General features: G+C 40.6%; 2 protein-coding genes across 5 annotated transcripts in view; one reads left to right on the top strand and one right to left on the bottom strand.

Annotated features, from left to right (window-relative positions):
• Positions 1 to 13136, bottom strand: part of RAD51AP1 (RAD51 associated protein 1) — a 36562-nt gene extending 23426 nt beyond the window's left edge. The window contains exons 1-6 of one of the 2 annotated variants that reach the window (XM_066254784.1): positions 13012 to 13136; positions 10569 to 10618; positions 8899 to 9040; positions 6026 to 6129; positions 4211 to 4297; positions 1689 to 1838 (exon numbers count right to left, since the gene is read on the bottom strand). In XM_066254784.1, coding sequence (XP_066110881.1) covers positions 1689 to 1838; positions 4211 to 4297; positions 6026 to 6129; positions 8899 to 9040; positions 10569 to 10618; positions 13012 to 13028 — 550 coding nt within the window. In that variant the 5' untranslated portion in view covers positions 13029 to 13136. Of the gene's footprint in view, positions 1 to 1688; positions 1839 to 4210; positions 4298 to 6025; positions 6130 to 8898; positions 9041 to 10568; positions 10645 to 13011 lie in introns of those variants that run through there. The other variant, XM_066254783.1, reaches the window with a different exon arrangement.
• Positions 13137 to 13255: 119 nt separating this feature from the next.
• FERRY3 (FERRY endosomal RAB5 effector complex subunit 3) overlaps positions 13256 to 18283 on the top strand; it is a 52750-nt gene continuing 47722 nt past the window's right edge. The window contains exons 1-3 of one of the 3 annotated variants that reach the window (XM_066257722.1): positions 13256 to 13551; positions 14971 to 15173; positions 16950 to 17095. In XM_066257722.1, coding sequence (XP_066113819.1) covers positions 14996 to 15173; positions 16950 to 17095 — 324 coding nt within the window. In that variant the 5' untranslated portion in view covers positions 13256 to 13551; positions 14971 to 14995. Of the gene's footprint in view, positions 13552 to 13579; positions 13727 to 14970; positions 15174 to 16949; positions 17096 to 18283 lie in introns of those variants that run through there. The other 2 variants (XM_066257723.1, XM_066257724.1) reach the window with 2 other exon arrangements.

The raw sequence follows: 18283 nt of genomic DNA, 5'->3' as shown, positions 1-18283 counted from the left end.
GCCGTCCCCTTCGTCATAGCTCTTCTCTGATGGCACTTGACACAATCTGTATAGCAGGTCCTTGAATAACATTATTTCATTATAAGGGTAAGGTGCTGTAGAAACTTAGCTCATGGGTATACTGGTTAACCTACTGTAAAATTGGTTTCATTATACATCATTTTGCTTTAAGTGAGAATTTACCATACTCGATTATGTCTGTGTCCCCTCACTCTAACTTAAGCTCCTTAAAGGGTCTCTGTTTTATTCACTGCCAGACATCATCCCTAATGTCTAGAATATGGTACACATAATAGGTACTCAAATATTTGAGGAATAAATCTTTTATTTATTTATTTATTTATTTGGGAGGCAGAGAAACAGACTCCCGCATGTGCCCAACCTGGATCCACCTGGCATGCCTACTAGGGGGTGATGCTCTGCCCATCTGAGGCTTTGCTTTGTTGCGATCCTAGTCATTCTAGCGCAGTGGTAGTCAACCTGGTCCCTACCGCCCACTAGTGGGCGTTCCAGCATTCATGGTAGGCGGTTGAGGAGCTTACAAAGTATAAATAAAAAGATAGATTTAACTATAGTAAGTTGTTTTATGAAGATTTATTCTACCAAACTTAGTGAAAATCCAACATAAAGTACTTGGTAAGTGATTATTATTATATGCTTTAACTTGCTGTAACTCTGCTTTATAAATTTTATAAAGTAAAGTTACTCACTTACTTTATAAATCACCATTACTGTGGAACCGGTAGGCAGTTAGAAAATTTTACTACTAACAGAGATACAAAAGTGGGCGGTAGGTATAAAAAGGTTGACTACCTTGACTACCCCTGATCTAGTGCCTGAGGTGGAGGCCATAGAGCCATCCTCAGCGCCCAGGGGCCAACTTCGCTCCAATGGAGCCTTGGCTGCAGAAGGGGAAGAGAGAGAGAAAGAGAGAAAAGAGGGAAGGGTGGAAAAGCAGATGGGCGCTTCTCCTATGTGCCCTGGCCGGGAATCGAACCCGGGACTTCCACACACTGGGCCGACACTCTATCGCTGAGCCAACTGGCAGGGCCTTGTAGAATAAATCTTGAGATACAAATTTGTTGTTTGTTGACAGCATGCTAAAATCCATCAAAACATAGCATTTAATTTGGCATAAATTTATGGAATTATTCGTTTTAATTTTTAATTAAGATGTCATGATACTGTCAAGGTCACTAAGCTTCCCATTTGCCCAAATTTGTGAATGAGTCTGCAAACAACTGGCACAATAAAACACAGATTTCATATCACTTTTATCTGAAATATTTCATAAATTTCTATTACTTACAGAAAAAAGTCTATACTTCTTAGAATGGGTCTGAGATGCTCCATGCTTCAGGGCCGGCCTGCCTCCTGGCCTCTTCCACAGCATTCTCTCCTGCATGCCACTGAACTCTTCACATGTATGTGTCTATCCCACTGCTCATGTCTACCAGTCAGAAATGCTACTTTACCCTTTTAGTTTGCCTAAATGCTAGTCATTTTTCAAGGCATGGCTTAAAGGGCACCTCCAGATAAAGCTTTTTCCCCAAATGCCACAGCTGAATTTAACTGTCCTACATGTTCCTCAAGTTTGCATTTAGCACAGCGCTTTGCATACATAAAGGTCTCTAAGAACATTTTACTTAACTTCCACAGAATTAATTCTGAGGTAGGACATAACTTACCAGTTGCAAAGTCTGGTTCAGAGTCATTAGCACTGCTGCCATCACTGCCTTCCAAAAGAATCTTCCTCTGTTGCACCACAGCTTTAGATGCTGCTTTTCTTTTCCCTGGAGCACCATGAAAATCATCTTCCTCGGTAATCTTATCCAAATCTTTGGGGGAGGCATAAACATCAGTGGAAAACTTTTTGTGACAGGCAATACTTAAAGAACTGAGAGTAGACTCCTATTACATCTGTCACTTTTATTCGCCTGCTTCATCCTTCCCCTGATGCTAGGAATACACCACACAGCCCAGTCTGGGACAATCATACACATCTGTGTGCTGGCAACAGAGTCTGATTTAAGTCCAAGACCCAATGTAAGAGAGTCTTTCCCCAAGAATTTTCACACTAAAGCTGGGAAGACACAGCCCCTTTCTTCAGTGGTCAATGGCTGTTGATAGAAGCCATGGGTACTCCTGACCTGTCACCAGGGAAGAAATTGGGTCTATAGTAAAAAAGAAAACCAAAACAGAAAAACACAAAGAAGAAAGATGAAGAGAACCTTGACAAAATTAAAGACCTTGGTGCTACCAACAATGAACAGTCAGAAAGAGAAATTAAGGAAACAATCCCCTTCACAATTACAACCAAAAAAATAAAGTACATAGGAGTAAACTTAACCAAGGAGACTAAAGACTTGTACTCGGAAAATTACAAAGCATTGATAAAAGAAATCAAGGAAGATACAAACAAGTGGAAGCATATACCGTGCTCATGGTTAGGAAGAATAAACATCATTAAAATGTCTATATTACCCAAAGCAATCTATAAATTCAATGCAATACCAATTAAAATACCATTGACATACTTCAAAGATATAGACCACATATTCCAAAAATTTATATGGAACCAAAAGAGAACACGAATAGCCTCAGCAATCTTAAAAAAGAAGAATGAAGTGGGAGGTATCACACTTCCTGATATCAAGTTATACTACAAGGCCGTTGTACTCAAAACAGCCTGGTACTGGCATAAGAACAGGCATATAGATCAATGGAACAGAACAGAGAACCGAGAAATAAACCCACAGTTCTATGGACAACTGATATTTGACAAAGGAGGTAAGGAAATACAATGGAGTAAAGACAGCCTCTTTAACAAATGGTGTTGGGAAAATTGGACAGCTACCTGCAAAAAAATGAAACTAGATCACCAGCTTACACCACTCACAAAAATAAACTCAAAATGGATAAAAGACTTAAATGTAGGCCGTGAAACCATAAGCATCTTAGAAGAAAACATAGGCAGTAAGCTCTCGGACATCTCTCGCAGCAATATATTTGCTGATTTATCTCCACGGGGAAGTGAAATAAAAGACAGGATAAACAAATGGGACTATATCAAACTAAAAAGCTTTTGCACAGCTAAAGACAACAAGAACAGAATAAAAAGACAAACTACACAATGGGAGAACATATTTGACAATACGTCTGATAAGGGGTTAATAACCAAAATTTATAAAGAACTTGTAAAACTCAACACCAGGAAGACAAACAACCCAATCCAAAAATGGGCAAAAGAGATGAATAGACACTTCTCCAAAGAGGACATACAGATGGCCAACAGGCATATGAAAAAATGCTCAACATCACTAATCATTAGAGAAATGCAAATTAAAACCACAATGAGATATCACCTCACACCAGTCAGAATGGCGCTTATCAACAAAACAACACAGAATAAGTGCTGGCGAGGATGTGGAGAAAAGGGAACCCTCCTGCACTGCTGGTGGGAATGCAGACTGGTGCAGCCACTGTGGAAAACAGTATGGAAATTCCTCAAAAAACTAAAAATCGAACTGCCTTTTGACCCAGCTATCCCACTTTTAGGAATATACCCCAAGGACACCATAGAACGGCTCGAAAAGGAGAAATGCACCCGCATGTTTGTGGCAGCATTGTTCACAATAGCGAAGATCTGGAAACAGCCCAAGTGTCCGTCAGAGGACGAGTGGATTAAAAAGTTTTGGTATATATATACTATGGAATACTACTCAGCCATAAGAAATGATGACATCGGATCATTTACAATAACATGGATGGACCTTGACAACATTATACGGAGTGAAATAAGTAAATCAGAAAAAAAATTAAGATGAATCTAGACATAGAAGGGACATAAAAATGAGACTTAGAGACATGAACAAGAATGTGATGGCAACAGGGGTGGGGGGGTGGGGGGAAGGGGGAGGGGGTGAAGAAGGAGAGAGGGGTTAGAAGAGGGGAGGGGCACAAAGAAAACCAGATAGAAGGTGACAGAAGAAAATTTAACTTTGGGGGAGGGGTATACAGCACAATCAAATGTCAAAATAATCTAGAGATATTTTCTCTCAACATATGTACCCTGATTTATCAATGTCACTGCATTAAATTTAATAATAAAAAAAAAAGACCTTGGTGCTAGCTACAGTTTCAGGAATTTAAATACAGTTAGAAAAATAGCACTATTTATAAAAATGAATTTTTCTATAAAAAAACTTACCTAAATAATCACTGGCTACACTGCAGTTGGAGATATGAGGAGATGTAGCCGTTGTTTCTGCTGCACTACTGCCACATTTTTCAGTGCCTAAACATAAGGAAGAAGTAAGAGAAAAACAGATGTAACTTAATCAACCAGTGCCTAGAAGCAGGAAGACTACTGTAAGTGTGATAGCATCCAGATACATATAAATGATCCAAACTCAAATTACTACTTTACTTGGAGAAGCTAGCATAGTTAGGAGTTTGGGCTTGAAATTGAACAGAGTTAATCAGACTTAAGTTCAAATTCAGACTCTACCACTTAAACTGGCTATATGGCCATGGGAAAGTTGCTTATCCTAAGACCTAACTTCCTCATCTATAATATGGAGATAAAAATATTGTGGGGATTAAATGTCAGTCACATGTGGGAACTGCTTATTGTGGTGTCCAGTATATAGGAGACAGTCAATAAATATTAATTATTATTTATACATAGGCAGATCCATGTTCACTAGCATAAAGACTTCAATCATTATAAAACCTTAAAATGATCTAAAGTATTTTAAGAAAACTTTAAGTCATCATTGGTGTTGTTAAACCCCAGTGCTATAAAGTATATTATTCTATGAGAAGTGGTGCTTCCAAAGAAATCCCGTTACACATTCTCCAATCTCTTATAGGGAAGAGATGAATTTCACTTTCTCAATTTTAGATATACCTCAATTCACTTTTTAAGTTCTTTTGATTCCTGATTACTAAAAGACCCCCTAATCAACAGTCTCATTTATTTCCAAATATGAGGCACTGCTGATTTAAAAATCTATAGCCCTTACATCAGTTAACGGGCTAAAAATATCCTCCAACATAAAGGAATCTTCCAAAACAATTTAATCCAAAAGCACTCTGGAAGTTTGAATGTCTCTTGCAGCAATGATGACTTCTGCCTCTCTGGAATAGCAATATTGCCATCTGCTGATCTGCTGCAGTTGCCAGAAAAATCCAGAGAAATTGAGGAACCATAGGTCCCTTAAGTCTCCTGAGCTTGCTAACCAAATTAATACTTTTAACCTTTGTAAATAATAAAAATTACCATCATTAGGTCATGTTTAACTAATTTGAATTTTGAGAGGAAGGAGGCAGATTGTTAAGATTGTATAGGTTAATTCATTTGATCAAAAAATGAAATTTTCTGGCCCTGGCCAGTTGGCTCAGTGGTAGAGCGTCGGCCTGGCGTGCAGGAGTCCCGGATTCGATTCCCCGCCAGGGCACACAGGAGAAGCACCCATCTGCTTCTCCACCCCTCCCCCTCTCCTTCCTCTCTGTCTCTCTCTTCCCCTCCTGCAGCCAAGGCTCAATTGGAGCAAAGTTGGCCCAGGTGCTGAGGATGGCTCTATGGCCTCTGCCTCAGGCACTAGAATGGCTCTGGTTGCAACAGAGCAACGCCCTAGATGGGCAGAGGATCACCCCCTGGTGGGCATGCCGGGTGGATCCTGGTTAGGCGCATGCGGGAGTCTGTCTGACTGCCTCCCCGTTTCCAACTTCAGAAAAATACAAGAAAAAAAAAGATATTTTCATTGTATACAAAGACTTAATTTGAACATCCAAGCTCATAGTTCACATCCTTAAGTTTACTTTGGATGTTTTGCAGAAATGTATGTATGTGTAAGATTTACTCAACAGAATAAACAACTGAATCCAATTATACCTTTTGCAAATTGTACTATTTATAGTTCAAAGTATTAAAATTTTATTCTTTCCTCTGTGAAGCCTCATCCAAAGAAATTACAAAAGCAATAGAAGATAAACAGATAGAAAATAAAGTTACTATTACCTTGAGACTTGTCCTCATCAATGGTAACTGTTGGAAGTTCCTTTCCTGATAATACTAGAGCGATTTCTAAGTCTCTCTGGTAGAGCTTGTCATCTAAAGCAATCCTAGAGTAGACACAAAAATAATAGTTTGTAAAATTATCACTGTCAAACAGAAAAATTTGAGATTTTCCTGAGTTACTCTTTAAGAGTTGCTAACCTCACAAAAATGTTTTTAGCCCTGGCCAGTTGGCTCAGCGGTAGAGCGTCGGCCTAGCGTGCGGAGGACCCGGGTTCGATTCCCGGCCAGGGTACACAAGAGAAGCGCCCATTTGCTTCTCCACCCCTCCGCCGCGCTTTCCTCTCTGTCTCTCTCTTCCCTTCCTGCAGCCGAGGCTCCATTGGAGCAAAGATGGCCCGGGCGCTGGGGATGGCTCTGTGGCCTCTGCCTCAGGTGCTAGAGTGGCTCTGGTCGCAACATGGCGACGCCCAGGATGGGCAGAGCATCGTCCCCTGGTGGGCAGAGCGTGGCCCCTGGTGGGCATGCCGGGTGGATCCCGGTAGGGCGCATGCGGGAGTCTGTCTGACTCTCTCCCCATTTCCAGCTTACGAAAAATGAAGGGGGGGAAAAATAATGTTTTTAGACTATAATCATGATCATAATTGACCTTTAAGGGTGACTTCTACAATGTTCCAATGCCATGTTATATCTAGTGTAAGAGATCTGAAACAGGAGCAGCATGTGATACTACACTTACTGTTTCTTCTCACTGTGAAGTCTATCCTTACTACCAGTTCCACCCAGTGGGGAAGCACACACTTAACCTAGAATAAAGAGTTGGTTCAATCATCACTTCCACTTAGAAATCTTCCTTGCCCTTGCCCTCACCCACACCCCTCAGACAGCAATTGTAGGTCTTACATTAAATCTTAAAAATATTTACATTTGTTCCTCTCAATCCAGACTTGAATATTTCACCAAGTACTTAACTGTGAATGAGGCATTGCACTGGATAGGATACAAAAGTATCATCAAGGAGTTTGTGATTAATGAGTAGGATAGGAAAATAAGACATACTTATTATCCCACATAAGAAGATTATTATGTCTCCTATTCAAGGTGGTGAAAACTGGTATGGAGTGTAATAGGAAGAAAAAACAAAAACAGGTAAGAAAAGGTTACATACATATGTGGTTTTCCTTTACATTTCCCTGGTGGCTAAGGATGCTGAGCATATTTTCACGTGCTTATTGGTCATTTGTGTATCTTTTATGGAGATATGTCTACTCAAATCTTTGGCCCATTTTTAAATTATGTTATTAGTCTTTTCATTGTTGAGTTTGTAAGAGTTCTTTAAGTATTCTGGATACAAGTTCCTCATCAATTATGTGATTTCCAAATATCTTCTCCCATTTATGGGTTGTTTATTTTTTCCCCCACTATATTTAAAATGTAGTCCAAGACACATAAAAATCAAAACAAAAAAAAAAATAGAGAGAGGGAGAGAAAAAATAAAAAAAATGACATGGGCTAATTAACTTTTCTCATATTTTAGCCATAAACAATCACATGCTCCATATTGGGTTTTTTTTGTTTTGTTTTGTTTTGTTTTTTTACAGAGACAGAGAGAGAGTCAGAGAGAGGGATAGACAGGAACAGAGAGAATGAGAAGCATTAATCATCAGTTTTTTGTTGCGACACCTTAGTTGTTCATTGATTGCTTTCTCATATGTGCTTTGACCGTGGGCTGAGTAACCCCTTGCTCAAGCCAACGACCTTGGGTCCAAGCTGGTGAGCTTTTTGCTCAAGCCAGATGAGCCTGTGCTCAAGCTGGCAACCTCGGGGTCTCGAACCTGGGTCCTCTGCATCCCCATCCGATGCTCTATCCACGGCACCACAGCCTGGTCAGGCCATATTCTGTTTTTTAATATTCCTCATCTCCCCATCTCCTCTCCATACTGCAAGTTTGGGCCTCTCAGCTTCCCCTACCCTCTTTTCTCTCTTGGTACTAACTAATGGAATTCCATGGTTAGTTGAGAAACTATAGGATTTTCTTACTGCTGCACAAGTCTCAACAATATAAAAAGAAAATATCTTTTATCTGCAGAAAAAACACAGGCTTTTAAATTTTATAAAACTGTCCTTTAAAATGTCATTTTTAACAAAGGAGTCTTATAACAATTGAGAGTTTTGACCCTGGACGGTTGGATCAGTGGCAGAATGTCACCCAGTGTGTGGATGTCCCAGATAGGATTCCCGGTCAGGGCACACAGAAGAAGTGACCGTATGCTTCTCCACTCCTCCCTCTCCCCTCTTTCTCTCTCTCTCTCCCGAAGCCATGGCTTGATTGTTTTGAGCACATTGGCCCTGGGCACTGAGGATGACTCCATGGAATCTCTGCTTCAGGTGCTAAAAATAGCTCGGTTGCAAGCATGGCCCCAGATGGGCAGAGCATTGGCCCTAGACAGGAACTGTCGGGTGAATCCAGGTCAGGGCACATGCAAGAAAGAGTCTGTCTCTCTATCTCCCTTCCTCTCACTTGGAAAAGAAGAAGAAAATATCAATAAAAATAAATAAATAAATACATAAAAAGAATTGAGGGCGTTAGAGACAGACAGGTACAGGGTCCTGTAAAAGTGAGGTATAACTTCAAAAGTTTGTAAACGTAATTGTCTTAACACTTAAATGGACATTTCCTTACATGTTTGTCAATTTCTTTTTTAAGCCAGAAAGCCTGAAGGGGATTAATGGTAAAACCCTGCTCTCCTATGGGTTCTAAATAAAATCATTCCTATGACTCTGCTCAAGCTCTCATTTAAGCCACGAGTTCGAATCTGTTTCTTTTAAATTAACACATATTATGTCACATATTTCTTATATGTCTTACCTCTCACCTTTTTTTAGGAGTTTTCTCTTGTAATGGGATGTCTTCTTTCTGGAGATTCTTCAATTTAGCTTTTGACTTTTCTTGTTTTAACTCCTTTGGTGTTGTTCTGGATTTCTTATTTAAAGGTGCAGTTGCACAAATAAAATCATCTATTTATGTGTGAATTAAAAATAAAAGAATATATGAAATTACTCTTCCTGAGTAAGAAATAAAATTATTTTCTTAGCAGTTGAAATTCATTACAGCATGTGTTCAAGTTACATAGTTAAGCAAATTATTTAATTTCCACAATTAAAAAAGCACTATTGGGCCCTGGCTGGTTGGCTCAGTGGTAGAGCGTCGGCCTGGCATGCAGGAGTCCCGGGTTCGATTTCCGGCCAAGGCACACAGGAGAGGCGCCCGTCTGCTTTTCCGCCCCTTCCCCTCTCCTTCCTCTGTCTCTCTCTTCCCCTCCCGCAGCCAAGGCTCCATTGGAGCAAAGGTGGCCCGGGCACTGAGGATGGCTCTGTGGCCTCTGCCTCAGGCGCTAGAATGGCTCTGGTTGCAACAGAGCGACGCCCCAGATGGGCAGAGCATCGCCCCCTGGTGTGCATGCAGGGTGGATCCTGGTCGGGCACATGCGGGAGTCTGTCTGACTGCCTCCCCGTTTCCAGCTTCAGAAAAAATTTAAAAAAGCACTATTGGTATATTGTTTGTCTTTATTCTCACTCATGTTTAATTGTTTTAGTGACCTTTATTAAAATGTAAAATAATTCACTTAGAAACCAGTTCACTAAAAAGCTGGTATTTCTGTTGATACTCAACATAAAACTGCTGTTGTAGCTTTTAAACTCACACATAACACACGTATGCATACTTTCAGACTACATGCATGCATGTAGTCTTAATCACATACTACATACGTTAGCATTTATTAACACATGCTGTATATGTTATGCTTCCTCATGTAAAAATATAACCTGTGGCTTGCCCCCATCTCTACTGCATAACATCTCAAACACAACCAGCAATTTGTAAATATTTGGTGTGAGATTAAGGGCAGTAATAAAAAGCTACAAATTATATTCTATATTATTTCCTCCCACTGAAGGCTGTGCCCAAGACAAAATTCCTTCAAACTCCAGTTACTAAATATTGGACTAACAAAAAGCTCTGGTGGTCTGCGGAATACAAACATGCTTCAAAGTATAATGTAATCTACCCCATGTTTCTCAGACTTTTAGACCAAGTTCCCTTAATAGCAGAGATAAGTAAATATATAACCAAATAAGGTATAGCTTAAGCCTGCCCTTTCCTCAAGGTCTTCTTTTACTGTACAATGGGGATTTCACATTATATTCTGTAATGATTTGTGTCTTTAATAAAAAAAAGGCAGTCTCTCCTTTAAGGTAAGTGAAATCTCTTTGAGAAAAATCACTCTGAGAAACAGACCTACAGTAGTTTTGACCAAAAGAAAAGAACTACAGTACTTCTCTTGCTTATCACTTACCTACATAATTCTTGTCAGAATAATTATTAGCATAATTATCCCAAATCCTTAGAAAATTATTTTTCTAGATCTACCTAATATGCAATTGGGTAATATGCCCAACATTGGAGCTACATATATATATCATATACATTTCTGAGGCAATACATTTCCAACTCTTTAAAACAAAAATAAGACCCGCTACGTACCATCGCTGTCAGAGTCCTCAAACTGTGTGTAACTGACAGGTTTCTTATTCCTATGACCAAGACAGACATTTTTCATTCACACAAATTTCACATAATAATTTCCTTCCTCTAGGCGCTAAATGAAATGGTATCTAGTTTTCGTTTCTGTCTTCCACCAAATTTCCAAGTGTGAATAACCTAATATGTCAATTTAAAAATGTCAGTTGTTCTTTCAAGTAAAAATGGCTTTCTATGAAAGAGGCTAGTTCGGCTCACAACTCCAACAATCTCACAATAGTTTTTCCTCCAGACAACAACTATAGAAGTGCTCTCTGCATACTTCTCATTTCCTCACACAGAATATTAAAACAAAGCGTACTCTTGTTATTCTCCTACTCGTCGGAATGAAAGAATTTGAAAGAGGAAGATAACCCCTTTAGAAATTCTGTGATGAATAATAGTAAAATAAAATCAACACTTAAAATATGTATGCTCAATGGCTGAGCTACAATGATATAAGTCTCACTGCTTCATCAAGCACACTCTTAAGTAAAACTGGTATTTTCAATTTTTTTTTCTTTACTCTGAATGTGTAGCAGGAAAGAATATGATGACTACTCCTACTGTTTGGTGTCACTGCTTTGATTTGTACTAAGATGCCAGCTGTCTGACCATCACTGCAGTGCAAATGACAGAATAATGAAAACAGCAAGTAATGACTTAGTATTATTATGAAAATAGCATGATCTCCTGAGAGGATCTCAGGAACCTGAGGGGTCTGCACAAATGCACAAATGATTCTTTTTTTTTTTTTTTTTTTACAGGGACAGAGAGAGTCAGAGGGAGGGATAGACAGGAATGGAGAGAGATGAGAAGCATCAATCATCAGTTTTTCATTGTGACACCTTAGTTGTTCATTGATTGCTTTCTCATATGTGCCTTGCCTGGGGGGCTACAGCAGACCGAGTGACCCCTTGCTCAAGCCAGCGACCTTGGGTCCAAGCTGGTGAGCTTTGCTCAAGCCAGATGAATCCATGCTCAAGCTGGTGACCTCGGGGTCTCAAACCTGGGTCCTCTGCATCCCAGTCCGATGCTCTATCCAGTGCACCACCACCTGGTCAGGTGTGCAAACCATGCTTTGACAACTGCTATTCCAGACAAAGGGATTATGTCTTCGCTACTTGGATGTTTAAACTTAACATGGTTAAAATAGAACTCTTGTCCCCCGACCTCCTGAACCTGTTCCTTTTCCTAGTCTTCCCCACTGCAGTTACTGCTAAGATCAACTCAGCAGCTCAAGCCAAAAATACTGTAGAGTCATCCATGATTCTTGTTTCCCTTACCTCCACACCCACTTCATCAGCAAGTTCTGTCAGCAGTACCTCCAAAATATTCCCAAATTCATCTGTCCCATTCCATGTCCACGGATAACACCATAATCCAAACCAGCATCCAATGATAGAATAGCCTCCTAACCGGTTTTCCTGCTCCTCTTCTGGTTACTCGATCTCCCATTCATTCTCCAGCAGTAGTGGGAAACCAAAAGTACAATAGATTTCTCTCCTCTATTTGAAACTCTCTAGTGACTTCCCATTGCACTGAGAATAAACCCAAACTCCTTTCTAAAGCCTACAAAGCTCTACCTGCTCTGCCTCTCCCTACCCATTTCTCCGACCTAATCCCCTACAATTCTCCCTAATTGCAGCTCGCTAATGCTACAGCTTTAGTGGCCCTCAACATGGTCAAGTTCCCTCAACATGGTCAAGTTCATGGGCTTGTTCTTCCTACCTGGTTTGCCCCAGATTTTCATTGGCTATGTCCTTGTCATTCACGCTCATGTATTAACTTCCCATAGAGGCACATCCTAACTACCCTATTTAAACTAAGGCTTTCCTCCTCTCCCTCCTATTGCAGTTTATTATTATTCCGAACTAAAATGAGTGGCTGACCCTAGGTCTCAACTGTGGTTTAGAGGAATCGTTTCAAATACATAGTGTAACGAAAAGTACAGCGTTTCCGGAGCCAGGGACTTCGGTTTGAGTATTAGACTGCCACTCACTAGCTTTGTGACTCAGGTAAACTGGCCTTTCTGCCTAGAAGTTTAAATCGATAAAATAGGGAGACATAAACTATTGTGATGAACAAATGCAGTAACACTAAGGAGGAGCTCGGTGAGATACAAAAGCAGTTGAACGCTACCATAGCAAAGTACTTGAACGGGGTGGGTTTAAAAAAAAGAAAAGAAAAATGGCAACAGCTGCGAAGGGAGGCAAAGAGATGGAAAAGAAGAGGATGCTTCTGAGGAACGGATGACCCTCAGGGGAGGCTGCAGTTTCCCAGTAACCGTCTATCGCAGCCCACCGTTCTATTCGGCCCCTTCTCCTCAGTCGGGTGCAGGTGAAGGTGTCTACTGCGTCTTCCTGCCAGTCCTTCCCATCCCCTCCGGACTTGCAGAGTTACTCACCTCACAGGCCGCACCATGGCTCCCTTCAAGGCTGGGTACCTGCAGCTACGAATTTCTTGAAGGGGGCAGAGGCGGTTTCAATTCCCGCCCAAATCCAGACATTGGAGCTCTCCGCCCCCTGCCACCAGTCCTCCAATGAGTACTAGCCATCCTTATGGGCGCGCATGCGTTCTGAGAAGAACTAGTCAGTCCACGCCCTTCCCCAGACATTGCTGTTCCGCTTCCGGTCTTCGGGAGCCGAGTTTGTACTTTGTGGTTGCGCTTTCGTCACCGGTGGGGCTTTTGCCTGGACTCTGAAATGCACAATAACAATAGAAATATACCTGCCAACGTTGTTTTAAATGGCTAAATAGAGAGAACAAGGGGGCACTTAGGAAGAGCAATTTTCTAGGAGGTGCCAGGAAAGTAAAAGTGTGGCAAATCGGCCGAAGCGGATTTGCTGGCAGTAAAAACAAGTTGGTAAATCAGTTGATGTTCCGGAGCCGCGGCTTCTTGACAGTTCCGAGTGTGCGGACCCCTCGGACAGCGGAACGTGGAGAGGTGAGTCCAGAACCGAGAGCGAGGGTGCCCCTTCAGAGTGAAACCTGTAATAGAGCGGCTGTTGGCCCTCGGAATCTCCACTTTCTTGGCGGTGTGAGTTCGGTCCTGCCTTCCTCATCCCATCCCATTTTTGCATGGGAATCCTTTGATTTCACCCGGGCTTTAAAAAAAAAAGGTAAATCTAAATGTTGAACCGATTGGAACTAAAGGTAGTGGCTATTATTTACCAAAATGTTTAGCCAAGGAAAGAAGAGCAGTCAGAGTGTTCTGGGCAAAGGAAATGCATTCAGAAAGGTTGGGGGTGGGAAAAGAGGTTTGATATTGAAAGGAGTTCATTATGGCTGAAAAATATAAAGTTTGCAGATTTGTATATTGGGAAGGAGGGGTGCAGGTGCTAGGAGGGGAATCCTAGAGATATAAGCAAAGGCATAGTAAACTATGTTAAGGAGTTTGAGTTTTATCCGATTAAATGTTATGAAAGTGTTTTAAGCAGATGAATAACAGGATCAGGTACCTACTTTGGAAAAATTACTGTAATTTCAGTGTCATAGTCTATTCTGTCGCAGAACAGTGTAAGAACTGATTTGATGAGGAAAAGCGTAGAGACTGTGAGTCTAGGAAGGAGGCTGATTTAAAAAAAACAACAACTTGTACTTCATGTTGATTCTTACTCTTTTTGACTAAATTTTCTTCTTTCTGGACAGCATTCAGTTTGCCTTTTGGCATATTTTGAACTTTATATTTTCTGTGTATCTTCTTTCCACATTAGACCAACACTCATCTCCCTTCCAATCCAATCTCATACAGCATCTAAGATCTCCAAGATCACTTCTCAATACCTAATCTGTTTCTTTGACTTTGTATTCACCACTGTTTTGTAAATTCTAGTATCTGCCAACCTATGCATCTCTTCCTAAGAATCCTTTCTGCTCATTTCTCTACATTCTTTTCCTGTTCTTGAGAACCCTGAATAGGAATGCAAAGTACTCTATGGGCATACTTTTTCTTCAATAAAACTTAAAAGAAACTTTTCATTTTAAAAGGAAGCACTTTGCCTCGCCTGTGGTGGCACAGTGGATAAAGCATCTACCTAGAATGCTAAGGTTGCCGGTTCGAAACCCTGAGCTTGTGGGCCAGGGCATATATGACAAACAAGCAGTGAACAACTAAAGTGGAGCAGCTATGGGTTGATACTTCTCGCTCCCCACCCCTTCCTGAAAATCAGTAAAAAGAACCACTTCATTTTCATCACAAAGATGAAAACACAGGCATAAAAGTAGGAAATTTAGAATAATTGGCTCAGAGTTGCACAAATGAAATCTGTGAGTAGTGGAACATTTTATTAGAAGTAATACAGTAGTATTGTGGTCAATCATGTTTTTTCTGGACTTATAACCTGCTGCTTTTTGCTGCTGTTAGTTCCATAGATATCCTGCCAAAGAAGATGAAGAAAAACAGAGAACGACTCTGTAACAGAGAGAGGGAATTTGTATATAAATTCAAAATAGGAAGTCAGTGCTTAGAACTGAGGGTGCCTCTCAAATTTCCTGTGCAAGAGAATGCCAGTGATTTACATGGACGTCTGATGCTGCTGCACAGTTTACCATGCTTTATAGAAAAAGGTGAGGACTGATTTTTTTAATACCACTTTATTACTAAGAGTCTGTCATTAAAAGTTTCAAATTAGAAACCTAAGAAACATTGGAAAGAGCCATAAAATATAAAGTGTTTAATTGCTTTTAAGAATGAAGAGGTTGGCCCTGGCTGGTTGGCTCAGCGGTAGAGCGTCGGCCTGGTGTGCGGGGGACCCGGGTTTGATTCCCGGCCAGGGCACATAGGAGAAGCACTCATTTGCTTCTCCACACCCCCCTCACCCCCCCCCACCCCGCCTCCTTCCTCTCTGTCTCTCTCTTCCCCTCCCGCAGCCAAGGCTCCATTGGAGCAAAGATAGCCCGGGCGCTGGGGATGGCTCCTTGGCCTCTGCCCCAGGTGCTAGAGTGGCTCTGGTTGAGGCAGAGCGACGCCCCCTGGTGGGCAGAGCTTCGCCCCTGGTGGGCGTGCCGGGTGGTTCCCGGTCGGGCGCATGCGGGAGTCTGACTGTCTCTCCCCGTTTCCAGCTTCAGAAAAATACAAAAAAAAAAAAAAGAATGAACAGGTTCCTCAGACCTTTGTTTTGTTTAGTGCTTTTTCGTATAACCCTTGTAGTTGTCGATAAGGCAGGTTAGTATGAAAACTAAGTTATATAATGAAAAGTTAGTTACAAAGTCTGGAGTAGAATTTGTAACCTTTTAATTTAGTTGGGTGCATTCTTAAGGCATTTCAGCAGTCACTTAGTATATTATAGAATTATATTGCTAAATGCTTTGCTCCTTTAGTGATCTGGATCTCAATTCCTGAGATGTCATGGAAGAGAAGGAATATAAATCTGAATAATTTTTGCTTACTCAAATTAATATCCATAAGGTCATGTGTATTAAACCTGCGTTTTCAGAGTCTGTTCTACCTCACAAATGAAGAAAAGATTTTAATTTGAGAATGTGTTGAATCATAGAAAGTTTGAGTCCAAGGGAACCTAGAAAATGTCTAACAAATTTCATTGTACACATAAGGAAGTCGGTACATAAAAAAGTTAAATTATTTGCCTAAGGCAGTGTTTCTCAGTAGTTGTTTTCTGATCAGAAGCAATAGAATCAACTTGGAAACTTGTTAGAATTGCACATTCTTGGGCCCCACCCCATTCTTGCTGAAGCAGAAACTCTGAGGGTAGCATGCGGCAAGCTATTTCAGTAAGCCCTCCAAGGGATTCTGATGCATGCTAAAGATTGAAAACTGCTGGTCTAATGTAGCGTGGTGTACAGAACCAAGATCAGAACGCCAGTATCCTGACTTCTATCCCAGTCCTCTATCCATTGTATTAGTCTCTAAGTATTGTCTCTTAAATTGGCATTATAGAGAATCTGAATTAAATCAGTTTTAATATACTAAGTTTTCAATTTCTTCAAATTTAAAGAGTGTAACAATACATATATAGGAAACTTTTTCATTTGAATATAATTACCTTCAATCCTCGAAATCTGTAGAAGTTTTTCTGTATGTGATTTTACCTACTCACTTTTAAGCTGAAGCATCAGGCTTAAGAAATGAAGATTTCACATTAGCATCAAGGTTATAGATAAAAGTTAAGAATTTTGACCATTCTCCATGCAGTAACCTGTAATAGTAAAGACAGATGATTGTGTATTAGTTAAATGACCCCCTAAACTTATTTTACTTAGACATTGTATTAAGTGTATAAGCTTGATAAAATAAAATTTCACACTGGAATGCTTACCCAGGTAAAATGTTTCCTGTTTATGTCTAGATTGTGCTGATGATCGCATATCTTGACCCTGTTACAGACTTAAAAGAAGCTTTGAGCCGGTTCATAGAAGAAGAATCCCTCAGAGATTATGATACAGAGGCTGAAGCATCGCTGGAAGCCGTGAAGTCAGGTGAAGAAGATTTACACCAGCTGACAAGTACATGGGCCAGAGCTTATGCTGAGGTAAGAATATAGCTCAATTGTGTATTTCAAGGATCTTCCCGACTTTAATGAGGGTTTTTAAATTTCTAAGATAATACTGAAACATTTGTAGAATCCTTTTTTCTCTGATTACAGAAACTTATTTCATGCCCTGGCCAGATATTTCTCTAGGTTGGAGCATCTTCCCGAAGCACAGAGGTTGCCAGTTCGATCCCCGGTCAGGGCACCTACAGGAACAGCTTAATGTCTCTGTCTCTCTGTCTCTTTCTCCCTGCCTCTCTCTTTAAAAAAAATATATATATATGTATATTTTCTGTAACATACAATATATATGTTAATGCTTGAGTGTTTCCTTTCTATGCCAGGGTGAGTACCTAAGACTCAATACTTTATATAATGCCTTTTACAAGAGGAGAGGCTACTTTTGTATCTCTAACCAGCATAGGGTTGCCAGATTTAGTAATTAATAATACAGAACACCTGTTAAATTAGAATTTCAGATAAACAACAAATAATTTTTTAGTATAAGTATATCCCACATATTCTATGGAACCTGCTTATTATAAAAAATTATTTGTTGTTTATCTGAAATTCTAATTTAATTGAGTGACCTGTATTTTATCTGGCAATCCTAAATTAGCAGCAGTAGCTTGTTTGCTTTTTTTTTGGTATTTTTCCAAAGTTAGAAGCGGGAAGGCAGTCAGACAGACTCCCGCATGCGCCTGCCTGGGATCCACCTGGCATGCCCACCAGGGGGCAATGCTCTGCCTGTCTGGGGTGTTGCTCCTTTGTGGCCAGAGCCATTCTAGCACCTGAGGCAGAGGCCATAGAGCCATCCTCAGCACCCAGGCCAACTTTGCTCCAGTGGAGCTTTGGCTGCGGGAAGGGAAGAGAGAGATAGAGAGGAAGGAGAGGAGGAGGGGTGGAGAAGCAGATGGGCACTTCTTCTGTGTGCCCTGACAGGGAATCGAACCTGGGACTTTCACATGCCAGGCTGACGCTCTACCACTGAGCCAACCAGCCAGCGCCTTAAACTGGTTTACTTTTGTCCACTCACTTATCTTCACTGTTGCCAGGCAGTTATATAATGTCATCATTTTTCCATTTAAATAATATCTTTATTTCATAAAAATGGTATTGGTTCTAACACACCATTATTTACTACTAAGAACACCTTCACCTTTAAACTATGGCAGAATGCCAAGATGC

This window comes from Saccopteryx bilineata, chromosome 2, assembly GCF_036850765.1.
Source record: "Saccopteryx bilineata isolate mSacBil1 chromosome 2, mSacBil1_pri_phased_curated, whole genome shotgun sequence".
In the NCBI taxonomy this organism is placed as follows: Eukaryota; Metazoa; Chordata; class Mammalia; order Chiroptera; family Emballonuridae; genus Saccopteryx; species Saccopteryx bilineata.
The sequence above is the reverse complement of the archived record's forward strand: the minus strand, read 5'-3'. Positions and strand labels throughout refer to the sequence as shown.